Source organism: Harmonia axyridis, chromosome 5 (genome assembly GCF_914767665.1).
Source record: "Harmonia axyridis chromosome 5, icHarAxyr1.1, whole genome shotgun sequence".
NCBI classification, from domain to species: Eukaryota; Metazoa; Arthropoda; class Insecta; order Coleoptera; family Coccinellidae; genus Harmonia; species Harmonia axyridis.
In genome coordinates this window covers 36,710,973-36,738,214 of record NC_059505.1, presented here as the reverse complement: position 1 = coordinate 36,738,214, position 27,242 = coordinate 36,710,973, and the positions used below count along the sequence as shown (strand labels likewise).

General features: G+C 38.0%; 1 protein-coding gene across 2 annotated transcripts; it reads left to right on the top strand.

Annotated features, from left to right (window-relative positions):
• Nucleotides 1-1,618: 1,618 nt before the first annotated feature.
• Nucleotides 1,619-26,395, top strand: LOC123680807 (hemocytin). 2 transcript variants are annotated; one of them, XM_045618909.1, is made up of 63 exons: nt 1,619-1,773; nt 2,780-2,833; nt 3,115-3,203; nt 4,156-4,341; nt 5,081-5,246; nt 5,336-5,463; nt 5,555-5,650; nt 5,706-5,900; nt 6,760-6,815; nt 6,871-7,055; nt 7,294-7,460; nt 7,629-7,771; nt 7,827-7,989; nt 8,048-8,178; nt 8,261-8,426; nt 8,485-8,756; nt 8,809-8,970; nt 9,048-9,225; nt 9,312-9,400; nt 9,464-9,683; nt 9,969-10,042; nt 10,098-10,444; nt 10,525-10,675; nt 10,759-10,937; nt 10,999-11,431; nt 11,487-11,630; nt 11,685-11,934; nt 12,066-12,406; nt 12,460-12,615; nt 12,677-12,872; nt 12,955-13,257; nt 13,317-13,655; nt 13,718-14,080; nt 14,144-14,509; nt 14,744-15,003; nt 15,081-15,568; nt 15,630-15,733; nt 15,793-16,187; nt 16,322-16,504; nt 16,564-16,852; nt 16,911-17,199; nt 17,263-17,368; nt 17,428-17,638; nt 17,720-17,920; nt 17,980-18,157; nt 18,247-18,395; nt 19,873-20,338; nt 20,395-20,612; nt 20,674-20,993; nt 21,053-21,292; nt 21,372-21,668; nt 21,730-22,032; nt 22,094-22,328; nt 22,413-22,852; nt 22,917-23,411; nt 23,476-23,901; nt 23,955-24,380; nt 24,462-24,884; nt 25,019-25,165; nt 25,226-25,342; nt 25,396-25,657; nt 25,827-25,979; nt 26,043-26,395. In XM_045618909.1, exons 1-63 carry the CDS (start codon nt 1,703-1,705, stop codon nt 26,291-26,293), a joined length of 14,631 nt encoding a protein of 4,876 aa, XP_045474865.1. In that variant the 5' UTR covers nt 1,619-1,702; the 3' UTR covers nt 26,294-26,395. The 2 variants fall into 2 exon arrangements, with proteins under 2 accessions (XP_045474865.1, XP_045474864.1); XM_045618908.1 differs by having other exon boundaries at nt 9,030-9,225.
• Nucleotides 26,396-27,242: the final 847 nt, after the last annotated feature.

The following is a 27,242-nucleotide window of genomic DNA, read 5'->3' as shown; positions in this document are numbered from 1 at the left end:
ACTATAACATGCAGCGATAAAACCGTGATTATCTTTTGTTCGAAGACGAAGGAAACAAACAATAGGATGATTAAAAAGTGTTAAATACCTTTTTTTCTCTTCATGCTTATCAGAATCCTGAATCTGCCCCGCCAGGTGTAGGCAATACGCAAAGAGATTATTGCTTTCAGAAAATTTCGTTTCAGTATTCTATTGCATAATTAATAGAGGTGCGTTTTATCAGTTCTTAATGAAAATTGGTTTACACGTTGGAGGAGAGAAAGGAAATGTTGAAAATTTATTTCCAGAACAATGACTATGCTAAGGCTACTGCAAACAAAAGAAATTATACGATCAATTAGAACATCTCTGTTTCATTGATTGATGAGATTGATATTTTTTCATATAGCATTTGCCCTTGCAAGCTATTTAACTCAAATTTGGCATAGATATTCCAATTTCAATTTCATAATGTAATATGCTAATTTTGAATGCAAATCTACACGTATTTTTTCTAAAACAGTGGCAGCTTCTTTCCTTCAGAACTTTTTTTTTGGTGAACCACTGGTAGTTAAGAAAAATGTAAAAAGGACTTTTGTTCTTGTACCACACTTTTTGGTTTCTTGTAGATTTGTCGTATCTGCTACCGATTTCAAGAAAAAAAATTTCAAACAATTCTCTATAGTAATCCTCAGGAAAATCCAAACTATTATGAAGATTCAGTTGGTAGGCTGTGATGAATAAATTAATATAAGTTTTGGTACTTATTTAACTAATTCGTAGCGAAGATTAATAAAGATTCGACAAATGTGTATAACTATCACCAAAAAGTAATACTACAAGAAACACCCTGTATTTCGAAAGCGATTACGGGCCAATGTTTATAGGCCTTCTTTTCGAAATTATCCAAGGAATTTCTCAGTTTCCCTTGTACCGCAAACTCGCCACTTCGTGGCTCGTTTTTGAATGAACGATTGTAAAAATGATCCTTCTGTACGAGTATTATACATTATTTTCTCGAATTTTTATCGATACCTATTAATGAAATATTTCCATAAATATCGTTTAGAGATTTTTGCTTTGGAAAACGTGGATTCGCAGAACAGTTTTCTGTATCACAAGTTTGACACTAAATAGTACCAACATATAAAAAAGAAATATAACCATGAAATCTGTGTGGATCTGAGTTATTTTCGTACGATTCTGTTATACAGGGTGTAGAAGAATGAACGGATTAGCCACAGAATTAGAGAAATAACAAAACATTGTGCAAAATTTTCGAAGTTTTTTTTCCAGTATTGTAACCTTCGAAAGGTCGTTCGAAATTACTTTAATCTCTGGAAATAACCAACCGAAAGGTATATCTAATCAACGTCCTGCCCCCTTGGACCGATAAACCGATCCAGAATCCCGTTTTTTCCACATTTGCGGAATCGATAACGTTCCCTAAATGCACGTTAACCACAAAATTGCAAGGAAGGAGACTTCCGTCTGTCCCCAATTAAGTTGCCTCGGTCCTTATCGCAGCCTCCACGCCAACGCTGATTTTTCTGCGTAAGGCCCCCCCTTCTACAATTTTCCAGAACGATAAGCCCTTTGACATTGACATTGCAAAGTTTGGCGAGTCGATCTAATAAATAAGGCACCAAAAGACGATCGAAGCCAGTTATTGATTTGGATCACCTGCAAAATGAGCGTTTAGAAAAAAAAATAAACGTTCGCTATGGGGTCCTATCAGTTTTATTTAGTGCTCTTGTGCGTTATATGGTCCCTTACGGATGGATTTTTTGCTAGGTGAGTTGGTTCGAATCCAAGAAGTTTTATGTTTTTTATTGAGTTTATTTTTTCAATTGTGAACTTTGTTCAAACAGAAATTTGGTGCTGAAAATTATTGGAACCCCTAACATCTTCGAAAAAACAAAATTCTTTGAATCTCATCTTGATATAAAATCGAAAAAAACAACAAATATAAAAAAGTTATGAAAAATAAAAATAATAAAAATCAGTACACCATGACAGATGAATAAGAATAGTTTTACGAAGTTGTTTGTTGTTTTCAATGTTGGAGAAACCTTAAAATTGATCGATTGATCAATATTACCTAATGAATTTTCAAGGACTGCAAGTAATAAGAAATTTACCACTTCATCATCACAAAATGTGTGAATACGGCCCTGTCCAATTCGGAGCTATTCGAAATTATTGATTACATCAATTTAAACCGCAGCTTCAACAAACTGCTCTTTTTATTTTGCTTTCGGTTATTTCAGAATACATCCATTTCAGCTTGTACTTATATTTAAAAAAATTAAATTTTTTATGATTGTCTCAACTTCTAGCTTGCTTCATTTAATTTATGGAAAGAAGTAATGGAATAATAAAAATAATGAAAAATGGAGAACAATGATAAATTCGACTTTTTTATTTCTTCCACATCAAAAAAAACATTTATTTTCGTAAATGAGACAAATTTAAAAATATTTATGGATCCACATTTGGTATTTTCTGTTTCAATAGTGATTGGAAAAATTCTGATCTAGTTATCATTATTTAAAATTGAATTTATGCTCGTAATTAAATTTTGCAATGCTAGTTATATTAAAAAGTAAAAAAACAATTTTTGGAAATTTTAATTTTACATCGGTATATTTTCATTATTTTTTTTAACTCATCTTCAAGGGCTCAGGTGTATATAAATTAGTATTGAGGAAATTTGTGCCAACCTAACGAGAAAAGAGGAATTTAAATGATCTTCGACTAAATTATGTATCATTTCTAATTCTAATAATTTTTTTTTCAGTGATGTTCCAAGCTTAATGTCAAGAAGATATGGTACAAAAAGGTCACGATATGGGTTAGTTATTTCAATTTTAATTTAATTTATCGATTAATTTTTTGCACCAATCTCAATAAAACTATAAAACAATGGTCTTCGATCGGTAAATTATACATACCGTTCTTGATACTTAATATACTAAGCATATACCATTCTTAATACTTGAAAAATATGGTTTCGCATTTTCAATGCTTCATCAGATTGAAGTATAAGATCATATTTTTGAAGTAAGTAATTAAATAAGTGTTGTGGTATTATTCAAGCACACCAACATTAAAATTTGTTTTTTTTTTCAATAGTTTGAAGGGAGCAAGAAAAGGTGGTACAAAAACCAAAACGAAAGGTAACTTGTATGGAAAACAAACTGCAGGAATGGTCTATGAAGGAGGTAAAAACATTATTAATAATAATAAAAAATTATAATTATTCACAATAATATTGGTTGGTTATTTTTTTGATACACCTATATCATCAGAATTAGAAAATTCTAATTATTTTTTGTTCAGTTTTCGTAAAAAAAATTGAGTAAACTGAAAAGATCGACAACTTCAGTGCAGAACTTATTTCGACACCTGTAAAAAAAGTTGACATGAAATTCGGTATAAGATCTTATATCTTAGCCTATTTCTCATCCTCATGAGAGATGCTAGGCTATGAAATCTTATACGGGTAGATTATCCAAATCCTGAAGAGGGTGAATAAAATATTTTCAATGTGTGAAAGATCTGCAGATAGAGGTGGCCAAGGCCACAAATTGGCTTAGTTTCATTCAAACTAGTACATAATTGTTAATTAATCTATTGCTCGATTGATTACTACATAATGATTGAAAACTATCTTACATCTACTACCTACATTTCAACTAATCATTTTTGTGTAGAGGAAATAATTACAATGATAAAAAATCTGATTCCGAAATTTCCACCAACCAGAGGAAATTGGAAGTAAGATTAGAATTTACGAGATTAAAACACATCATGTGAAGAGAAGAAAACGAATGCACTTGAACTGGTCGATTTGCTATTTAGATTTTATTGGATATTATTTTCATTTTTATAGATCTCTTTATGATTAGGTACTATCAATATGATGAACTTTAAGGATGTTCGGTAGATAATAATGCCAACGCTCAAAAAATATAGAAATAACAATTATTTTTTCTATAGTATTTCCATTATTACCAAGCTTCATGACTCGTTTGATTCCTGGATTTTTAAAATCAAAATTCGTGAGCGGATTCTTAAGTTTATTACAAATTTTAAACAAAAATATTCATACAGAGTGGTCAAACTCAAATGAAATCGAAAATACTGACCCTAAATTGAAAAATGTAATTTCAGGATGTACTGAGCCTCCAACTGAACCTGAACATGCAAAGCTTCGTTGCTCCTTTTATAGTGGATGTTCCCTTTCTTGCAAAAGGGGCTACGCTTTACCAGGTGGAGCTTACGCATCTTACGTCATGTGTGAAAATGGAAAATGGATCTCACAAGATACTGGAACAACTGAAATGCCGAAATGTCAACGTGAGTATAGAAATGTAGGATTAGTTTTTTCTTCATTGGATTCCTGTTCTCTTGAGCTCCGTTCACACTATGTCAGTGAAGCCGGGTTCGCCTTTTGTATCTCAACAGAAAGGTTCTCTAACATTTCTTCATCGTCTTAGATTTCGAAATAGGCTTCAACCTTGACAATCACTTCTCCATTAGAGCTAAATTCCTTTTCCTGCAGCATTCCTTCTAGGTCTGCAAAAAGTCAATAATCACTGTCAGATCTGAAGAAGGAGCTGGGTGGTCAAGTAGCTGGAAGCGCAATTCGTCCACTTTCACCATCGATTTGTGACATGGAGAATTTTTTCTTTTGTATTGAGGACGTTTTTTCTCAATTTCTGCACTAAATCGATCCAATAACGCTATATGATATTCACTGTTGCTGGTTTACCTTTGTCGTGATAGTCAATGAATAATATACTATGCATGTCCCAAAATATGAATGCCATAACCTTGCCAGCTGCTGTTTGAGATTTTGGTCGCTTTGGACGGCTTTCTCCGTCTACTTTCCTCCCAGCTGATGCTCTCTTTGACTTAGGAGTGTTGTGATGAATCCATGTTCCATCCTCTGTCACATGTCGATGAAAAAATCCTGTTCATTCCACTTAAAAAAAAATTCAACAACAAAACTTTCCACAACAAAACCGAAAATAAGCTGAGAAGAGTTTGTAATATTTTTACTCGACTGCTTGTTAATTTATAATAATCATTTCAGCTGCATGTTCACCGCCTTGCCAGAACCAAGGAATCTGCATCGCTCCAGATCAGTGCAGTTGCTCTGATCAGTTTTCAGGACCACAATGTCAGTTTGAGAACAAACCCTGTTTGGAACTACCACCCATGCCTCAGAATTCTAGAAGATCCTGTAGATCCACGCTAGAGTAAGTTATGATGACTGTAATGAGTCTCTGCAAACATTTATCTGATTTAAATGTTGTTAATTCAAAATATTTTCGTTTTTTATTTCCAGTTACTGCACCATAGAATGTGCGGAAGGTCATCAGTTCCCAGATGGTTCTAAAGTGGCTACCCTCACCTGTAAGAATGGCTTGTTCGTGCCTGGAAGAAATGACTGGGTTACTGTTCCTGACTGCCAACGTAAGAAACCAAAAATCAATTATCAATTTTCTATTTCAGTCTCACAATTTTTGAGATATTTGTATCAGTTCTCAATCAAATATTTTTTCAGCGACCTGTTCTCCACCTTGTCAAAACGGCGGAAACTGTCTATCGCTCAACGTTTGCCAATGTCCTCAAGAATACAGGGGTCCACAATGCCAATATGGTAAGTTCTCGACTACATAAAATCTGACAAGATCTAAACTCTGGTAATTTCGCAGGTTTGGACGCTTGCGTCAGCAGCAAACTCAACTTCAACGGCGGTCTTAGATGTGCTGGAGATGAGAAAGAATTCATCTGTTCGGGCCTGTTCTGCGCAGAAGGCATGAAGTTGTCGCACGAGCCAGCACCTTCTTATACCTGTAAATACTCAGAAGGCGTGTTCAAGCCTTCGGACGTGCCTACCTGCGTGTCAAGTGAGTTTTTTCAGGTTTTCGAAGTACAAAAAGTAACTGACTATTTATTTATTGCTCTCAATTACAAACAATTGTACAATAGACAGTTGTTAGATACCAAACGCTCTCAATATTCCTGATGATCCCAGTCTACATACATAGATACGTAATGAGAATCGTAGAGCGTAGCTGGGTATTTATATATAGTTACCAGCGGTCACGCCACACCCATTCAGTAATAGACAATGGTAATAGTGATGTCTTCATTTCACATTATCTCTCAAAGTATGCGTCCAAATGAAACACTTTGAGAGACAAAGTTCATCTTCATGAATTTACCTTTACGATGATTTAACTTTTATTATAAAGGATTCAAACAATTGCCTCATAATGATGCTCGAAAAACACATTTCGATTTTCTATACTATTTTCAAACTAAATTACTAATTGTGACTTATTTATGAAAGATATATGGAGTCACGGACTTTTTTTCAGATCTATTCACAACAATCATTTTATAGAATATTGTACATACATATAATGAACCAAAACTTCAGCGCACAAGTGAAAAGAATTACGATAGCACTTGTTTAACCGACTCATTTTAGTAAAACTCACGTAGGTCCCAATACTGTGTGAACGTTGGGATAAAACTTGGCCTATGTTACTCAGCGAGAGTGTATCTTTCGAAAATTGAAAGAATTTTTGAAATGGCTTTAGTAGTTATTGAGCCTATTCTTAACAAACATACAAACAAAGTACATCTTTATAATATTAGTATAGATCCACCATTACTTGTATTGAAATAATCTTCACAAAAGAAAACAATTGAATCCATAATGAAAAAATTGGATTACTGACATCAACAATTCTTTTTCAGCCGATCCAAATATGAATTACACCGTCACCAAAACTTCACACTACTCCCATTACATTGTAAGTGATTTGCAAAGTACCAACATGCGGGAAATTAATATTTTCATATTTACAGGAAACTGACGCAGGTAGCAATTCCGATTATGATTTCTCCTTCGATGAATCCTCACAAAATAGCAAATCTCGATCAATCTTAGATGAATTCAAGTCTGTGGTTATACAGAACAAGTTACCTTCACCTGGAACTTGCTATCATTGGGGAGGTGTTCACTATAAAACCTATGACGATAGGATTTACAGGTGAGAAAGGATACTTCAATGTAATGGTTAAACTATTCAAAATTCTGCTTTAAAAATGTTGTGAAAACACTATAAATTATTCTTGTTTCATTTCCTCAAAAATTCTCATGCAGTTTTTCTGTATTTCATACTAACATGATGGGGAAGCATGTCACTCAGCTAGTGCAACAATGAGTCATTTGAAATACCGTCAACTTCAATTGATTTCAATGATTCAATAATTTTATTTTTCTTACAGTTTTGACTCAGATTGTTCGTATATACTAGTCCAGGATTCAGTCGATAACACTTTCAGTGTTGCTGTCAGAAAATCAAGTTCCTGTAATTCGAATAACACTAACGTTGTTTGTTACAAACTCATAAATATCTACATTCAAGGAAGAGATTATACATTGAGCTTGACAGGTTAGTGATATGAAAAACAGCTTCAAAATATTATGAATAGTCATCAAAACTTAATAATTGAAGAGGTCTTAATGGTCTTTTGTTGTTTATTCTACTTTTTGTTTTGTTCTTGTCAATATTTCTACTAGTGGCTTAAGATATCGTCAAATCATTTATACCATATTCTAGACGATGGCCATCCTCTTCTAACTCACGGCAACACCGTTCTACCAATCCCTGGACAAGCAGTAGGCATTCGAACTGAAACCACAGCCAGATACATCAACGTCATGTTGGATTCTGTAGGAGTATCAATTAAATGGGATGGAAAGGTTGGATTTCACCCCAAGAAATCATCTTCAAGGTTCTTATTCAATTTTATTCCAGCAATTCATCCAAGTTGATGCCAAAGAGAGCCTCTGGAACCGTACTGAAGGTTTGTGTGGCAACATGAACGGTGATCCTGATGATGACATCGTTACCAAGAAAGGTGTAAGGACTAAGAACATCGTGAACGCTGCTGCTAGTTGGCAAGTAGATAGCATTGGATGTAAGTTTGGTGTTCATTCTTCTAACTTCCTTCTTAACTATGGATATTTATGTTTCAGCTCATTGTGAATCAGCTCCAATCGAAAAGAGGCAATGCCCTGATACTGGAGTCAAAGGATCTTTAGGAAGTGAAGCTAAACAATTCTGTGTCAAACTGCTATCAGATAGCAGATTCACATCTTGTAGCGAAGTAAGTTGAATATTAATTTGGCGTCATGGTGTCTTCATCTGTGTGTTTGAAACCTTGAGGTTAATTTTTTCACCATCTCTAGGTATTGGATCGATCTCTACTCATTGAAGCTTGTAGCTGGGACTACTGTAACTGCGCTAGCCAAGATAAAACAGATTGCGCTTGCGACACAATGAATGTCTACGTATCAGAGTGCAAACACGAAGGATTAACTGAAGTTTCCAACTGGAGAGACGACAAAACATGCCGTAAGTTGATCATAAAATCTTGCACGCCGAACAAATTCCATAAACTATTTCTTTTCAGCGATGAAATGCAGTGGTGGAAGGGTTTATAAGGCTTGTGGACCTTCAAAAAGCCAGCCAGTATGTGGATCTAGCAACACTGTTGCTGTAGATCCCAAGACATGCGAAGAAGGTTGCTTCTGTCCAGAAGGAAAGGTCTTGCACAACGGAGAATGCATTTCAGAAAGTCAGTGCCCTTGCAGGTTGAGGAAGAAGGAATTCCCAGCTGGATCTTCAGTGCCGAAGGATTGTAACACGTGTACCTGTCAAAATGGCCACTGGGTCTGCACTCAAGTAAGACAAATCGATGGTTGTGGTAGGAAGAGATGTAAATCTCCTGTTTTAGGTATCTTGTGGTGCAAGGTGTTCCGCTATTGGTGATCCCCATTATACAACCTTTGATGGAAAGAAATACGATTTTATGGGACAGTGTTCTTATTATTTGTTGGAAGCTGCAGGTTTTTCTGTGGAAACTGAAAATGTTGCATGTCCTGGAGCAATATCAGAGGTTTGTGTTTTTCTTTGATTGTTATTTATTATTTTGTTGGATTCAAACTCGAATTTTAGTTGATGGGATTCACAAAGACTGCCACTTCAGAGATGCCTTCCTGCACCAAAACAGCAACCATAAAGGTTAATGGATCTTTGTCTATCAAATTGGGACAGAATCATCAGGTGATTGTGAATGGTCAGGAAGTAACCAAGCTTCCTTTGGAAACAGCAGGAATCAAGATCAGAGTTGTTTCGTCGATATTCGTACAAGGTGAATTTTTTAGAATTATATACATTGGCGTTTCGGAGATTTTTATTCTCACATCTCTCACGTTAATATTTTTTTTCTATTTCCAGTTCTTATGCCTAATGGTGTCGATATTTGGTGGGATGGAGTAAGCCGATTGTATATAGACGTTCCAGCTTCTTTCAAGGAAAAAACCAAGGTAATGCCAGGAATGAAAGTTTAATAATTCTTTGCTCACTTCAAACATAAACTCATGTTTCAGGGTCTCTGTGGTACTTTCAACGAGAACCAGAAGGATGATTTCTTAACACCTGAAGGCGATACTGAACAATCCGCTATTTCTTTTGCAAACAAATGGAAAACTCATGAAGCGTGCTCTAACATTCCCAACAGAATTCCATCTCATCCTTGCGATGTTAACATGCACAGAAAGACAGAGGCAGAAAAAGTGTGCTCCGTGATCAAATCTGAACTTTTCACAGGTATATCCGAGAATATTGTTTTGCACTTCAGCCTTCAGTATAGTTCTAAAACTTCAAACTTTATTGATTCGAAATTTGATTTTTTTTAATATCTTTTGGTGCTGATCTTCCTTGGTATTTTGAGCCTTCCAAAGAAATAGAACGTTTTTGGTGGATTCTGAAATACTTGTTAAATCACTTCTGGAAAGTTAGTTGCGTCTGATCAATCACTTAATCTTTCAGAAAAAATAGAAGATTCATCATAATAATCCGAAGAGCTAGACCACTAAACAACTTATTTTTCAGATTGCTACTTCTACGTTGATCCTGATCAATATTACCAAGACTGCTTGTACGACATGTGTTCTTGCCAAGGAGATGTAAGTTCTCATTCTGAAACTCATAATAATCAACCTAACCCATTCTTTTTTCCAGATGAGGAAATGTTTATGCACCATCATCTCTTCATATGCTCACGAATGTGCCAACAAAGGCATTCAGGTTAATTGGAGAAGCAGCGTCAAGGAGTGTTCAATTCAATGTCCTGCAGGTCAAGAGTTCCAAGTTTGCGGTGACTCCTGCGCGAGATCTTGCCACGACATCTCCACCAACACTCTGTGCAAGAAACAATGTGTGGAAGGCTGTAATTGCCCTGCTGGACAGGCTTTAGATGACAACGGAGAATGTATACCAACCTCACAATGTAAATGTTACTCTAATGGTTTGGTGTTCAATCCTGGCTACAAGGAAATCAGGAGGAAGGAGAAGAGTCCTGACTTATGGTAAGATGGTCTATTTGTTTTCTCGTTTACTTTTTGAATTTGTCTCTACTAGATCTAACTTCTTTTTTGGTTTGTTTTAGCTCTTGTGTGAGTGGAGGATGGAGTTGTAGAGAAGCAACCTTGGAAGAAGTTAAGGTGTATCCAGATACAGCAGACTTGAAGAGTATGTGCAATTCTAGTCATCATATGGAATTCACCAGTTGTGAGCCAGCAGAACCTATTACTTGCAAAGTGAGTATAGCAAGTTTTTAGTACTTCAATCTACCGATATTCTCTTGATTCATTTTTTCAACAATTTCTTCCAATCGTTCTAGAATATGGACACATATACACCAAGCTCACCTGCCATCTGCCATGCCGGTTGTCAATGTAAGAAAGGATATGTCTTGGACCCAACAACAAAACACTGTATCAAACCTTCTGACTGCCCATGTCATCATGGTGCTAAGAGTTACAAGGAAAATGAAGTTGTCCAAAATGACTGTAACACTTGGTGAGTTTTTGAATGGTCTTCCTTTTATAGCACAGTCCACTTAATATCATAATTGTTTCAGTACTTGCAAGAGTGGAAAATGGAGTTGTACTGATAGACAATGTGCAGCAGAATGTAGTGCTTGGGGAGACTCCCACTACAAAACTTTCGATGGAAAACATTACGACTATCAAGGACAGTGCGACTACGTCTTAGCCAAAGGTGCCTTCGGTGATCTGGCAGCTTTCGACGTCTCGATCCAGAATATTCCTTGTGGAACCCTAGGTACCACTTGTTCAAAATCAGTAACCATCAGAGTCAGCGTTTCTAACGTTACTGAAAGCCTTGTCTTGGACAACGGTAAGCCTTTGCCCAAAGCTAAGTCTTTGAACACGTTGACTGTAAGAGAGATTGGTTTGTACGCCATTGTTGAGGCTCCTGTAATGGGTTTGACTGTTAGATGGGACAAAGGTACTCGAGTATACGTTAGGTTGAATCCCAAATGGAAGAATAAGGTAACATCTTTTTGATATTGAAAACTTCATCCACTATAGACAAATGTTGCAACAGGTTAACGGATTGTGTGGTAACTACAACGACAATGAGCTCGATGACTTCCAAACACCTTCAGGAGGAATGACAGAAGTTTCGCCATACGCTTTTGGAGATTCTTGGAAGATAGATCCGTACTGTCCTGAAGCTCAAAAGATCATTGTAAGGTCCACTTTTGACGTGGTGGTGTATTATTTGACGATTATAATTTTTTAGGATACTTGCAAAGAGAAACCTGAAAGGAGGGTATGGGCAGTGAAGAAGTGTGGTATCCTCAAGTCCTCACTCTTCATGGCCTGTCACTCTGAAGTTCCGATTGACAGTTTTTACGAAAAATGTCTGTTTGATGCTTGTGGTTGTGACCAGGGTGGTGACTGTGAGTGTCTTTGTACGGCCTTGGCTGCTTATGCTCAAGAATGTAACAACAGAGGAGTACCTATCCATTGGAGATCTCAAGAATTATGTCGTAAGTATCTACTTCAATCTACGTACTCTTTGAAAAGCAGTCAAAGCATCAGCAACTAACTGAAATTGTTTAAAATGTACTATCAACACTCAACAAGAAGAGTCTCTCAATGAAACTTCAAAATTTTCCAGCAATTCAATGCGATGAACGATGCTCAATATATACACCATGCATGTCAACCTGCTTGGTAGAAACCTGCGATAACATTTACACCAGAGGCAAAATCAGCGCCACATGCGTTGAAGACACCTGCGTCGAGGGTTGTCAGTTCAAACCATGTCCAGCTGGTCAAGTCTTCTTCAATTCTTCCTACGATCGCTGCATACCTGCCAACGAATGCAAACCAGTTTGCATGGTTTTGAACGGAGTAACTTACCTTGAAGGAGATGTTATAGAAGAAGACGCCTGTCACACCTGCTACTGCTCAAGAGGACAGAAGAACTGCAAGGGAATGCCATGCACGGAAATGCCCGTGAGTATTCTCAATTTATTTTGATACAATTTCTTCAGGTGCTTTTTTTATAGACCACGACTCCTACATGTGTAACAGCTGCTGAAGACCAGGAACAAAAATGTATTTCTGGATGGACGCAATGGATAAACCAAAATCCCATTGTTGCCAAAAAAGGAATTACCAAAAGACCATTGGAGAAAGAACCACTACCGACATCTTTGATTCTGGTGAGTAGATTCGGTATGATCGAATTGAAATGGAAAAACTTACAAATTTATTAAATTCCAGAACAATTTGACTGGGGGAGCTAAATGCTCTATTAGTAAGATGACAGATATAAGGTGTAGAACTGTCGACAAAAAAATACCAGCAAAAGAAACCGGCCTAGATGCAGAATGCAGTTTGGAAAGAGGCTTGGTTTGCAAGTCCTCCAAGAAAGGCCAAGGTTGTCCTGATTTCGAGATACAAGTTTATTGCCAATGTGGTAAGTAACTTAGTCACTAAATCCTTCATAACATCACATAAATACTTCACATCACATTGATGAAAATACTCTTCTTGCGAAGGTGGTACTACTGAAACAGAAACAACCACCGTGACAACTACAGAAACAACTATAACAGTGAGACCTAGAAAGATAACAGAGAAAGAAACTCCGTCTACACCTCCAACTACAACTCAAAATCCTTGTGATTCCCTTGAAGCCAAGAAGATTGACGAAGAAGACTGCCATAAATACCTTGTATGCTCGGATGGTCTCTTTGGAGTTGAATACGTATCACAAACTTGTGGAAGTTCGATGATGTTCAATCCTAAGACCAAGAATTGCGATCTTGTTTCTGTTGTGACATCCATCAGACCTGAGTGCGGTAAGTTGAAGTGTATACCTAAAATTTCTAGTTTTTACTTTGAACCGATCACTTTCTAGCTCCAACTACTGCTGTACCAACAACAAAGGAGTCAACTATGATAGTCACAGGCAGCAGAACACCGGAAATCAGAACAGAAGTTGAGATCTTGACAGGAAAACCCGAAGGTACCACTTCAACGTCGATTTACAACATAGTGATCACAGGAAAACCAGGATGCGATCCTAATACTCCGAATACGCCTCATGAAAGTGATTGCCACAAGTTCTACGTATGTAAGAATGGTCCAAACGGACCAGAATATGTGGAGCAGACTTGTGGAGACTCCATGATGTACAATCCCAAAACCTTAACATGCGATCATATCGATGCAGTTACGTCTATCAGACCTGAATGTGGTGAGTAATGTTTGAAAAGGTTTTCGAAGAAGGGATTTCATTAATTGATTTTATTTGAACAGCTGTATCGACTTCTACAGTGGCTACAACTACTACACAGACAGAGCAGACGAAGATCGAAACAAAGAGCACAAGCAGGTACACGATCACATCAAGACGAACAACCTCTCGACCAACAACTGAAGAAGAAGAAGAGGAAGAAGTAACCGAGAATGATTACTTCATCATCACATCAAAACCAGAATGTAGCCCTGAAACACCAAATCAACCAGATGAAACTGACTGCCATAGTTTCTATGTATGCCACAATGGACCTAACGGGCTAGAGTACATCGAGCAAACTTGTGGAAAATCCATGATGTTCAATACGGTCAGCAAAAAATGCGACGATCCCAAGGTTGTGATATCTATAAGGTCTGAATGCGGTATGTCATCTTGAAGATATTTCCTGAACGATGCAATCAAACTAAAATGTCCTTTCTTTCCAGGTAAACCAACCCATGAAGAAGATGAGATTGAAATAATAACACCTGTTAGTAGAAAAACTTCAACAGCTTCAACTCCATCTACCAGAGCGTCAACTGAAACGCCAACAACTAAGAAATCTGAAGAGCTTAGAAGAGAGACGGAACCACCTACCTTGGCACCTATGATAGTTACTGGACATCCTCAGTGCGATGCCAAAACGCTTAACAGGCCACATGAAAGTGATTGCAAGAAATACTTCGTCTGCCATAATGGACCTAATGGTGCTGAATACGTGGAACAAACTTGCGAAGGTCCCATGTTGTATAATCCACATACCTTCAGCTGTGATAAGAAAGAAGTTGTGCTACCAATTAGACCAGAATGTGGTGAGTACATTATTCTATGTGTGAATGAGTTTCAATTGTCACAACGAAGCTAAAGTGATGCCCAACTGACTTGATATTGGTATTGAAAAAAAAATGAGGTGCCATTGTTCACTTCCGGGTGGAGAGACATATCTAGTTCTATTTTAGCTTGACACCTTAAACACTACTTATGAATTGTTGTGAATATTTCTAGAAGATCTAACCCCTCAATATATTTCTTCATTTTTTTTCTAGATAAGCGATGCCCACCTGGTTTGAGATACAGGGATTGCGCCATCAGTTGTATGGATTTGTGTGTGTTATACAAGGATACCCTGCAGAGAACAGGAATGTGTACTGGAGGTGTAACCTGTGAAGCAGGCTGTGTAACTCAAGAAGTATACGATATGTTGGAAAATAGACAGTGTGTCGGCCAGAAGAAATGGGCAAATAATGGCACTTGCGTCAACATCCAAGATTGTATGTGTGTATCACATGATGGAAAACCGGTCAAAGTAAGTTCTACTAGAAAATTTTCTTCATCCCCTGATGACAAAAGATCTTATTGAATTAATAATAATGTGATTTTTAGCCTGGAGCAGTTTACCAAGAGGATGGTTGTAAGGTCTGCCAGTGTATCCAAAATTACTATTCATGTGATGAATCACAATGTCACACTGCAACAGAATCTGTAGGTACACAAACTACAGCAGGTCAAACTGTCACAATGGCTAGAACACCAAGTACTGCAGGTCAAACTATAACAATGGCAAGAACACCAAGTACTGAAGGTCAAACTGTAACAATGGCAAAAACACCAAGTACTGCAGGTCAAACTGTAACAATGGAAAGGACACCAAGCACTGCAGGTCAAACTGTAACAATGGAAAGGACACCAAGTACTCTAGGTCAAACTGTAACAATGGCAAGAACACCAGGTACTATTATTCAAACAGTAACAATGGCTGGTACACCAAGTACTATGAGACAAACTGTAACCACAGCTGCAACACCAAAAACTACACATCCATACATTGTTGCCATAAATACAGTAACTCCTGCACCACCCTGTGATCAGAGGTGAGTTAAACTTCTATATGAACTTGTGTGATCCTGTTGACTAATTTACCAACTTTTTCAGCTTCATTTCGTTGCTCACTCAAAACCTTCCTGATGAATCGTTCCGTGCTAGCAGCAGTCTCAACAACAACACCCAAGCTAAAGAAGCAAGATTCAACAACAAAGGTGCGTTGAATTTCCACCAGAAGTATTGAAATGATCTGATCCTCATTTTCCTTTTGCAGTTAGCAGTTGGACACCTGCTCCCTCTGATAAACAACCCTTCCTGGTTATTGACCTTCTGAAGGAACAACCTATATACGGAGTCCAAATCAGGGGTAATCCCAAGAAGGACGAGTATGTCACCAGTTACGAGTTGTACCACAGCGCAGATGGTAACGTGTACTCTCCAGCAATCAGGAGTAAACTCAAACCTGTTAAGTTCAGGGGATCCATTGATTCGAATACGCCAGCTTTCCAGAAGTTCATTCAGCCCTTCGAGGCTAGATATTTGAAAATTGTTCCTGCCACCTGGCACAACAATATATCATTGAGGGTTGATTATGTCGGTTGCGGTGAAGAATCTAGTACTACTGTTGGTAGTACCTCCACAACTGTTACTAGCTCAACAACTCCAGAGGTGGGTTTTCTCAGTTGTCATATTAACTTGGTCTCATATTTACTTAGATCCTATTGAAACATTTAAATAATGCTGCTCAACTAAACTTCTCATCAACTGAAGCTCTACAACTCAATACTACCATTTTTGTACAGATTACCACCACCATGGCTCCGCCAATATGTACAGATGAGCTCGGTTCTGACGTACACCCTCTATCAGAAGATCAAGTGACCGTCAGCTCTCAAAAAGATGCTACTCGAACTGGTATCACCAAAAGCCCATTGAAATCCAATGTGTGGCAACCTTTGGTCGACTCTCCTTCCGAATGGATTGAAGTAATATTTTAATTCAATTCTGAACGAACAAGTATTAACCTCTTTTCCCTTACAAACAGTTCAACTTCTTGGAACCACGCAACCTCACTGGTTTCTACACCAAAGGTGGTAACGATGGTTGGGTTGAAGCAGTAAAGGTTAAATATTCTCACGATGGTAAGAAATGGAATCCAATTGTCAACAAGAATGGAAGGGAAGTTGTGTTCCCTGCAAACTACGATGAAGACTCTAAGATAACCAACTACTTCACTAGACCAATTCAAGCGCAGTACATCAGACTTTATCCTGTCAAATGGCACAATACCATACAGATGATTACACAGATCATAGGATGTTACAAGCCATATCGTAAGTTGCAAGCGAACAAAATCACCAACAATATAATTAACTTTTAATCTTCTTAAAGCAACAACAACCACAGTGACAACCACGGCTGGTACAAGTAAACCAACTGAACAGACCACGACATCTACCCAAAGAATAACTCAAACTCCGACGACAGCAGCTACTTCAACGATGAGAACCGAAGGATATTCTTTCACACAGAAATTCACGGCTTCACCATGCAACTACTGTCCTGGAGTACCTTCTTCCAACATAGAATTGGGTGCTTGCGAATGTACAGCTGATAAGTGGTGGAATGGAACAGGATGCGCTCCTAGAGCTTTGTGTCCTTGTGTCTTGGGATCATTGATGTGAGTATTTTCGTCCCTCTTTTGCTTTGATTATCATTGATAATATTCATTTATAAATTCCAGTTATCCTGTTGGTAAACTCTTCAACAAAGAAGACTGCAGCGAATGTGTATGTAAAATTGGAGGAATCATAAGCTGTGATGAGAAGATATGTGGTAGATGTCCAGAGGTATTTAGAGTATTTTGAAAATAGCATATCATATCGACTTAAATGATTTTTCATTACAGGGTCTCAGGAAAATAGTTACATCAGATTGTGACTGTGGCTGTGAACCATGCCCACCACGTGAAAGACTTTGCCCAACATCAAACATTTGCATCGATGAATCGCTATGGTGTGATGGTATTGAAAACTGCCCAGATGATGAAGTTAACTGCCCAACGCCAACGCCTTCAGTTTATGTATACACTCTTCAACCAAAAGTGGTCAAACCAACTAGTAAGTAAAACATGATTTTCTCCACTACTATCCATGGTTTGGTACACTAAACAAGAGTCTGTAAATGCTTTTTTTTTTCAGTGAACGAAACTGTTTGTCCTGTTGTCAATTGTCCACCACACTTCAGGAAGATAGTGGCTAGACCTAGGTACAACGGATACGCTTCTTCGAGATACAGCAGCATTAAAGGAAGAAGGAGGGGATACAAAGGAGTGAAAGGTGGTAGAGTTAAGGGAGGTGTTAAAGGAGGAGTTAAAGGAGGCGTCAAGGGTAGATTGAGAGGTAATTTTGCAGTTTTTCGAAGGTGGCAGGCAATTCTTTCAATTTGTTGTTTGTTCCAGCTTTGTCGAGTCCAAAGTCCATCGTTCCAGAATGTATTCCCTACAGATGTATTCACGATAAAAAACCACCACCATACAAAAACACCACAACTGAGTGTAAGCAAGAAGACTGTCCTGCTGGTTATGAGAAAGCTGACGAGGTCATGGTAGATGTTGATCAACAGAAACAATGCCCTGTGTAAGTACTCAATATTCAATCAATGAATAAATAGACACCTAGCACTAAGTACACATTCCGATGTTGAAGATTAATATTTGATTCCACAGGTTGGTTTGCATGCCCGTGCCTGTTCCAGATGCCGTCTGTAATGTTACTGGAAGAACTTTCAACACTTTCGATGGCACCGAGTACAAATACGACATATGTGATCACGTGATTGCCCGCGATATGGTTAAGAACGAATGGGCTGTGATATGTAAGTTGTAAAATCTTTCAAGTCAACCGAAATCGCTGAGATATTCATGTCATGAACGGGTTGGTCAGAGAATGTTGACCAACGTTCACTTATCTCCGGTTGAGATGTTCTTTTAACCCCTGGAAGAGCGGTTTTCCAGAGGTCTTGGAGAGTTAATAATTATGTAAATTCACAAAGATGTTATGGGTGAATTCGGCCTGTCGCTTCAATGGACAGGTCTTTTTAGTTGACTTTCTTTCTCTAGGGAGAGGATTAGTTTACTGGGTCAATAAAAATCGATTTAAATTTTAAAACTAAATATAATAAAGAAAAATGAAAAATAACCAAAATTACAATATCTCTGAAATTTCTATGTTGACTCAACGGCCAAAATTTGATAAAAAAACAAAAAATGTCTTGAATAATCTGTAATACAAACAAAACAGACAAAATACCAACTCTGAATTTGGGAGAATCGGGACTACTCAAATAAACTTATTTTCATCGAAAAAGCATTCAAACATCAACAAATAAAATAAAAAGTAAATAGCCAAAAGACTCGCCCTTATCCCACGATGCTAGGTGAGTATTTTAGGCCCTGCCTAAACCTAGTTTTAATTTTTCAAACTGTTCACTCGAAACGTGTAATTCCTTATATAACACTTCACTCTCGATCCGCGATCCAAAACAAATTCTAAACTTTATCCCAGAAAATTCCTATTTTACTATTTCTGACCTAATTCAACCGTTCTTAGAGTTAAAACAATTGCTTCTTCCAAAAAAACTCAAAATTCCTTCAACTCTCTATCATCTACTAAATTTCCTTTATTTTTGATTCAACCTTAAAAAAAATTACTCTGATCTTCAAAAGAAATTGTTTTAATCTAAGTCCGGTTTCGCGACCGACGTTCTAATTCTCAACCCTTCTCAATAAGAGACCCTAAGCGATACTGATTTCTTCTTTCGACCTCTCCAAAAATCGTAACATCGTACTTATCTAAGACTGCCCCAACAATTCCCCAAGATACCATGTCAATTAGATCATTGGTTAGAACATTTTTTATCCTTTTTCAATAAGAGTCCCTACCTCTTCTTCAAACTTAATTTTTCTGTCGATCTCAGCAAGAAACATACTTCAATTCCGCCTAAGACCTTTTTGCTGCGTCATCTGAGAACGACCCAAACGGTTTTTCGCATGTATCGAACTCAGATAAGTCAACATTTCCCCATATCTAAATTATTTTTCTTATCCGTAAAAAATATATCGATTTCACCAACGCTACCTACCAACGCTAACGGTAGCTGAGAAAAGCATTGATTGAAAAATAAAACATCCTTATTCTAAGATAAGATCAGTTTACACAAGTCGCGATCGCTCTTTTGAATTTAACGTATATTCCCTCTGCATAATAATTCCAATAATTTCAATAATTTCCAAATATTCGATTTACTACATTCAAATCCAAAAGGTTGGGTAAACTGAGCTTTATGTTTCCAGTGACCAAAGAATGCGAAGAAACCTGCAGCAGAGACCTACACATATATGTAGGATCAGACCACTTCACTCTTCACCCTGATCTCACAGTCAAATACAACGACTACACTTACACCATCAATCAGCTTATGAAGATATCCAGGCAGTCTAAAGAGTTCACCATCACGAAGGTCGGCAACGTTATTGCCCTAACTTTCCTTCCCCATGGCTTCTGGGTGGAATGGAATTCAGACGGTAACGTCAAAGTAGGCGTGGTACATTCGCTGATACAGAAAGTCGACGGTCTCTGTGGATACTTCGACCAGAATCTCATCAACGACAAGCGCAAACCCGATGGAAAGGTGGCGCCATCTACTAGAGACTTCGGAGATAGCTGGAGCGTAAGCAATGAGACTAAAGCTGCTTGCAAGGTCAACGCTTGTCCAGCCAAGATTCAGAACGAGGCTTGGCAGTTGTGTAACTCTGTGAGGTGAGTTGACAGCTCCCATCTAAATCGACAAAATTGTAATGATTTTAAAATTTCAGGGATGACTATCTTCAAGCTTGCTCTAATGTGATCAACGTTGATGCTTCGGTATCAAGATGCTTGGACACTGCTTGCGAGTGTCTCTTGTCTTCCACCAAAGAGAAGGTTACCAACACAGATAAATGCAAATGTGATATATTGCAATCTTTCGTGGTAGAATGCTTGACAGCTAATTCGAGTGTTGAAGTTTCTGGATGGAGAGGACAATACGACTGCCGTAAGTGTTTTGGATTTATTGATTTAAAAAGATTTTTCTGAGATGGTGTTTCATTTTTTAGCTAGCAAATGTGAAGCTCCGCTGATCTACAAAGACTGCTTCCAAAGGGAGTGTGAACCAACTTGTGAATCTCTGGGTGATCCATCTCAGTGTCCTAAGATTGACCACGCTTGCTATCCTGGTTGCTACTGCCCCGAAGAGTTGGTACGTAAAGGAGATAAATGCATCAAACCTACAGAGTGTAGGGATTGCGAGTGTAAGGCAACTGGTCAACTGGACTTCCTTACTTACGATGAGACCAACTTCACCATCTCAGGCAACTGCGTATACGTTTTGACAAGAGATCAACTGAGCGATAAACACAACAAGCACAACTTCGAGGTTTGTTGTTAATTGAAGAGGGAAGAGTAATCACTATTTTATGTCTTCTTCATTTGTAGGTTCTCTTGACTAATGGACCTTGCGCAACCAAATCTAACAGGACTTGTATAAAGAAAGTGACCATTTTGTATAAAACACACCAGATTATGGTACTTAACGATGAAGATAAGAAAACTTTCAAGGTTTACATTGACTCAGGAGAGCTCAGCACAAACCAAGAGGAACAAAACTTGGGTTGGGTGAACATCAAGAAAGGATCAGATTTATTGAACATTGTCGTTCCTGCTGATCAGTTAGAGGTAAGTTTTTATTCACTACTTCATTTTCTTTCTCCTCTTTTTTCTCCCAAGAGAAATTCAGCTAACCTTCAAATTCCAGGTGACCATAAAATATCCGCACTTGGGTGTTATCGTCAGAGTACCATCATACAAATACGGTAGCAAACTTGAAGGACTTTGCGGTGATTGCAACAAGAACCCTGACGACGATCTACGAGTACCAAACGGAACAGTTACTACAGATGTTGAAGACTTTGGTTTGAGTTGGTTATACGATGGTCTTCCAGAGAAACAAACTAGGGAACAGTGCAAGGTCAAACCTGAAGAACAATGCAAACCTCTACCGGACAGCAAAAACCCATGTATACACCTGTTGGATACAACTGTCTTTGGAGCTGTAAGCATTTTTCAACATTACCAATAAGATCAGTATGTGAAACCCAACAATTCTTTTACAGTGTCATCCAGTTGTCGATGCCAGCATTTACAAGCAGTGGTGCGACAAGGAAACTTGCAACCTAGAAGGAAAGTACGATGATGCCACTGTTTGCGGAATAATCGACTCTTACGCCAAGGCTTGCGCTAAGGAAGGTATATGTATGGATTGGCACTTTGACCTATGTCCACGAAAAGAATGCACTGGCGATAAGGTGTACTCAGCCTGTGGTACAACATGCACGAAGACTTGCGAGAATATGAACGTCAAAGAAACGAGCTGTGTATCTGAAATTGTCGAAGGCTGCTTCTGTCCTGAAGGAAAGGTAAGTTTTTACTGAATTTACCAAGTAGAAAGAGAATCACAAAATATTTTCCATAACGTAGGTACTCAAAGGAGACATTTGTGTCGAAGAAAGAGAGTGTATATATTGTGATGATCAAGGTCATCATCCTGGTGATAAGTGGAAGAAGGACATCTGCACAAACTGTACTTGCGAGGGAACTAGCCTTCTTTGCCAGAAGACTGAGTGTCCAGCCATTGATACCATCTGTGAACAAGGCTTTACACCTGTGAAAGTCATGACCAAGACCAGAGAATGCTGTGATAAGTATACATGCGGTAAGTATTGAATAAAATCCTCTTATAGACAATTTTAATTGTTAATACTTCACTATACCATTTGATGTATTTTGAAATTTTCAGTGCCAATATCCACAACCACTCAGCTACCAACTTGCCCAACACCTCAACCTGTTATTTGTGGTGAAGACAAGATAGCAAAACTTCATAAGAAGGATGATGGTTGCTACCAGAACATCTGCGAGTGTATACCAAAGAACGAATGTAAATCCGTGGATATCACAACACCTTCACCTCTAGAAGACGGTTTGGTCAAGGTAATAGACGAGAGCGACTGTTGTCCCAAGATCCAAATGATATGCAAACCAGAGACATGCAAAGAACCACCAAAATGCCAAGAATTCTACGAACTCAAGACGGAGAAAGATACCAACAAGTGTTGTTCTACATACACGTGTGTTGCACCTGCTAATAAATGTATTGTTGAAACCAAATACATTGCTGCTAAAGAAGGTGGAGAACGTCCAAGGACAGTTGAAGAAGTACAGAAGTTGTTGAAGAATGTAAGTGTATTTAGGTTTATATAATCCTTGAAAATATATCACAATTCTATCTGTTTGTTCACAGACCAATGAAACTTGGAATGATGGACCTTGTCACACTTGTCAATGCCAAGTAACACCTAAAGGAGATGTCCAAGCAGTTTGCACAGAAAAACAATGCCCAGTTTTAGAAAAATCCGCCGATTTCGCTGAATACGTTTTAGAGGCTCAACCAGTATACAACCAATGTTGTGCCAAATTGGTGAGAACTGCTTGTAAGGTGAACGGTAAGCCCCACAACGTAGACGAGGAATGGTTCGAAGGTGAAGACTACTGTAGTCGACACAAATGTACTAAGAACTCCGAAGGTGTCGTCATCAAGGAAGTCCAAGTGACATCATGCGTTACGGATTGCAAATTGGGCTATGAGTATGTACCAGCTAAACCTGAAAGTAAGCAATGCTGTGGCAGCTGCAAAGCTGTAGCTTGCGTTGTTAACGGAACGGTTAGAAGAGATGGAGAAGAATGGAAGTCTTCAGATTACTGCACCAGCTATAAGTGTTCCATTGTGGATGGCAATGTAAGTGTTTTTTAAATTAATCACCTACTTCTTGAAGATTGTAATGCCATATTTTGTTTCTTAGATGAAAGTAGAAGGAAAAGAGAAGACCTGCCCCAAGATACCCCAAGAAATACTCGACAACTATGTTGTTAACATCACCAAATTAGACCAGGAATGCTGTGAAAAAACTGAAATCGTTTCCTGCAAATCTCAAGGTCAAATCTATCAAGTCGACGAAACATGGGTGGCCAAAGACAACCCTTGCAAGAACATCAAGTGCTCTAGGCTGGATAACACAAGATTGGCTATAGTGGAGTACATGACAACCTGTAACACAACCTGCCCTCTAGGTTTCACCTACAAACCTGAAGATGCTAACAGCGACAAGTGCTGTGGCAGCTGCGTGCAGACCTCTTGTATCATCAACGGACAGGTCAAAGAAGTTGGAGAAAATTGGAGTTCTGAAGACTTTTGTACCAAGTTCAGTTGCAAGGATCTCAGCGGATCGGTAAGTTTGCAAAGGGCTTTTTGGAGTTTTTCTAGCTAACCAATTCCTTCCAGATTCAAGTAGAAAAAGACGTTATCAAATGCAACGACCTATCGAGAGAAATTGTGGAGAACTACGTAATCAAAACAGAAAAAGTACAAGGAGAGTGTTGCAACAAGACAGAAGTAGTGGCATGCAAAGGAACTGATGGTACTGTCCACAAACCAGGAGAATCATGGACTATTGGCACTGATTACTGCAAGATCTTCAAGTGTATTAACTCAGACCAAAAATTGGTGATAGGCGTAACTGAGACTGAATGCAACACAACTTGTCCCAACGGTTACAAGTATGTGGAAGCTTCTCTGTCCGAAAAAACATGTTGTGGCAAATGCGAACAATCTGCTTGTATTATCAATGGTACTGTTAAGAATATCGGCGAGAATTGGTCTTCTCTTGATCACTGCCACCAATATAAATGTGAGAACTCTAATGGAGTGGTAAGTGGATTTAGTTTTTGAATGTTTTGTATCGTCTAAGAGTGATATTTGTCGTCTACTTATGACTCCTTCAATCCTCAGATTCAGGTATCTGGAACAGACATACTCTGTGTCCCACCAAATGAAGACACCCTCAAACGATTCGTGGTAGAGTCTGTACCAGTTCCAGGTGAATGCTGCAACAAAACTATCATGGTAGCCTGCAAGGGTGAAAATCAGAAATACGGAGTTGGCGATACTTGGATCGAAAACAACGACTACTGTGTCAAATATGAGTGTGCCAAGGAAACTGAAGGATTAAGCATCAAACGATATGTCAGTACTTGCAACACTACTTGTCCTCTAGGATTCGAATACGAACCGCCAACAGCGGCCGAAGCTACATGTTGTGGTAACTGCAAGCAGTCTCAGTGTGTGGTCAACGGAGTTCTTCGTGAAATTGGACAACAATGGGAGTCTGAAGATCATTGCGAGAAGTACAAGTGTAGCAACGTCAGTGGAGTGGTGAGTGTACATTTCGGTCCTTAATTCGTTACACAGCACCCAAGTGGATTTAGGTCTGATGACCATGAAGGCCAGTCTGAATGAATATCTTAATGGGTTCATTATAATCAATAACATGCAATATTTCCTTCCAGATTCAAGTGCTTTCAGAGAAAGTGATTTGTGAACGTCCTTCTGAAAACAGTCAAAGAGATTACGTCATTGAAGAGACACCAGTACCAGGACAGTGTTGCTCAAAATACAAAGAGGTAGCATGTAAGGTTGGCACCAAGACCTATCAGGTAAATACTCATTTTCAGATCACTTGTTTGGAGATACAACTATAATGTTTAAAATTTCAGATCGGTCAAATATGGCCCACGGAAGACCCTTGCAAGAATGTTACTTGCACCAGGAATGATCGTGGTGATATAGTGAAACAGGATCTCATTCAATCTTGCCATACAGACTGCGAAGAGGTGAGTTTTATGGCATAATTATGTGATTAGACCTAAGTAAATTTTTGTTGTAGGGTTACGAATACAAACCTTCCAAAGACTCTTGTTGCGGTACCTGCGTACCAGTGGCTTGCGTCATCAATGGAGAGTTGAAGAAACCTGGAGATATTTGGTCTACACCTGACGGTTGTACAAACTTCACTTGCACAAAGAGCGAAGATCGCCTCATAGTGACAGCACACACTGAAACTTGCCCAAGCTTAGCAGATTGTCCTGCTGATCGTGTTTATAAAGATGGCTGCTGTGAGAAATGTAACCTCACAAGCTCTGACCAACGTGAGTATTTTAGGCATAAGTGTCATTCGTGTGAGTTGGCTTGATTTTAGATTCAGGACTATTTTAAAATATCTCCAACTATTTGACATAACTCTTAATATAATGGAGTGCCTCAAGGTTCTTGTTTGGTGCCGGTTTTATTCTTTACGTTTCCCTTTTGTTGTTTCAGGTCTCTGTGCTTTGGAAAGTATTTCTCTGGACAAAACAATTTCCTTGATAAGGACTGAAAATGTTTTACATGGTGTATGTGTCAATAAGAAACCCATCCCCAATCTTACAGAGTGTGTTGGTACCTGCGAGTCTTCTACTCAATTTGATTCGAGTAAGTACTTGATATCCTGCAAATTTTGAATTCCTCAATGAGAAATCTTACTCATTTCTTTAGGATTGGGACAACATATGTCTGTCTGTACCTGTTGCCAAGCCTTGGAATACACGAAGATTGTTGTTCCTTTGGATTGTGACGATGGTTACAAGTATGACAAACACATTGAAGTACCTTCTGTTTGTAACTGTAACGGCTGCCAAGGGGGCTTATCTAGAATGATGCAGGGGCCTTCAAAATATAGCCGTAAAGGAGGTACGAAGAATGTTAAGGGCAGGACGAAGAGCAAAATGTCAATCCTCGACCCGTGAACTGACTGAATGTTGAATGTTTTGTATATTGGTTAAATTAATTCGAAATCGTTAATTATTTATTTTTATTTGTTCAATAAATATGTTGATTAGCAATTTAAATTTAATTTTTTTTCTAACCTGAATATTAACTGTGGAAAAGTGGAATATGAAAACACTCTATAAATCCAAAAAATCTATTTTCGCTGAATTCTTGTTAAGCAGGAAACCTCATAACTACAAATCAAGAGAACAGCCTATAAATCAAATGAATTGAATCTTTCAATTTCTCAAAAACATACTTGTAGTAACTTTACTAGCCAGAGAGATGGCGTCGTTTGTTGCGCATCTCTCGGAGGGTCGGAACTGTCTAGACATAAACCCAACTATTCTACGCCAAAGTCACCGCTATGGAGATGGAAGGTGTATATGGCTGGGAACACTGAGTGCCATAATGAAGAGTCCATCAGTGTATCAGGATGGAACAACGGAATCCTCTGGTAGAGGGCCACCTTCAAAATTGGTAGAAAATATCTCGCCAAATACTTACTTAACGAGAAAATTTCGAGAAAAAGGGATAAAATTTCTTAGAAAAAAGAAAAATTATTTCCTGTGAAGGTTTAATATTGAAAAAAAAGGAACTCATACGTTGATATAAGATTTAATAAATACATAAATAAATATAAAATATAAATAAATAAATACTTGTCATGCATCACATTATGTTCAGGCCTTTATAATAATAATTTTCCATCTTTTCAAGACTTTCGAATGTCCGTTTAACTATCACACTGCATATGTCGAAAATATTTCTTGTCATAATAACAAGGATAACATTTCTGAAAACTGACGGTAGTAACCTCCTAATACCTGAAAGAATAAGTTTTTATTTTTCTTATATCCGCGTATAATTCTGTTTAAATTCCTTCATTCACCTACAAACTAATTCTCTAATGTCTACATTGAAAAA

Coding starts and splice junctions, on each gene's coding strand:
- LOC123680807 (XM_045618908.1), top strand. CDS start 1,703: ATGGGGTCCTATCAGTTTTATTTAGTGCTCTTGTGCGTTATATGGTCC. Junction 15,734..15,792: donor AGCAAGATTCAACAACAAAG/GTGCGTTGAATT, acceptor TTCCTTTTGCAG/TTAGCAGTTGGACACCTGCT. Junction 17,369..17,427: donor TATGTGGTAGATGTCCAGAG/GTATTTAGAGTA, acceptor TTTTCATTACAG/GGTCTCAGGAAAATAGTTAC.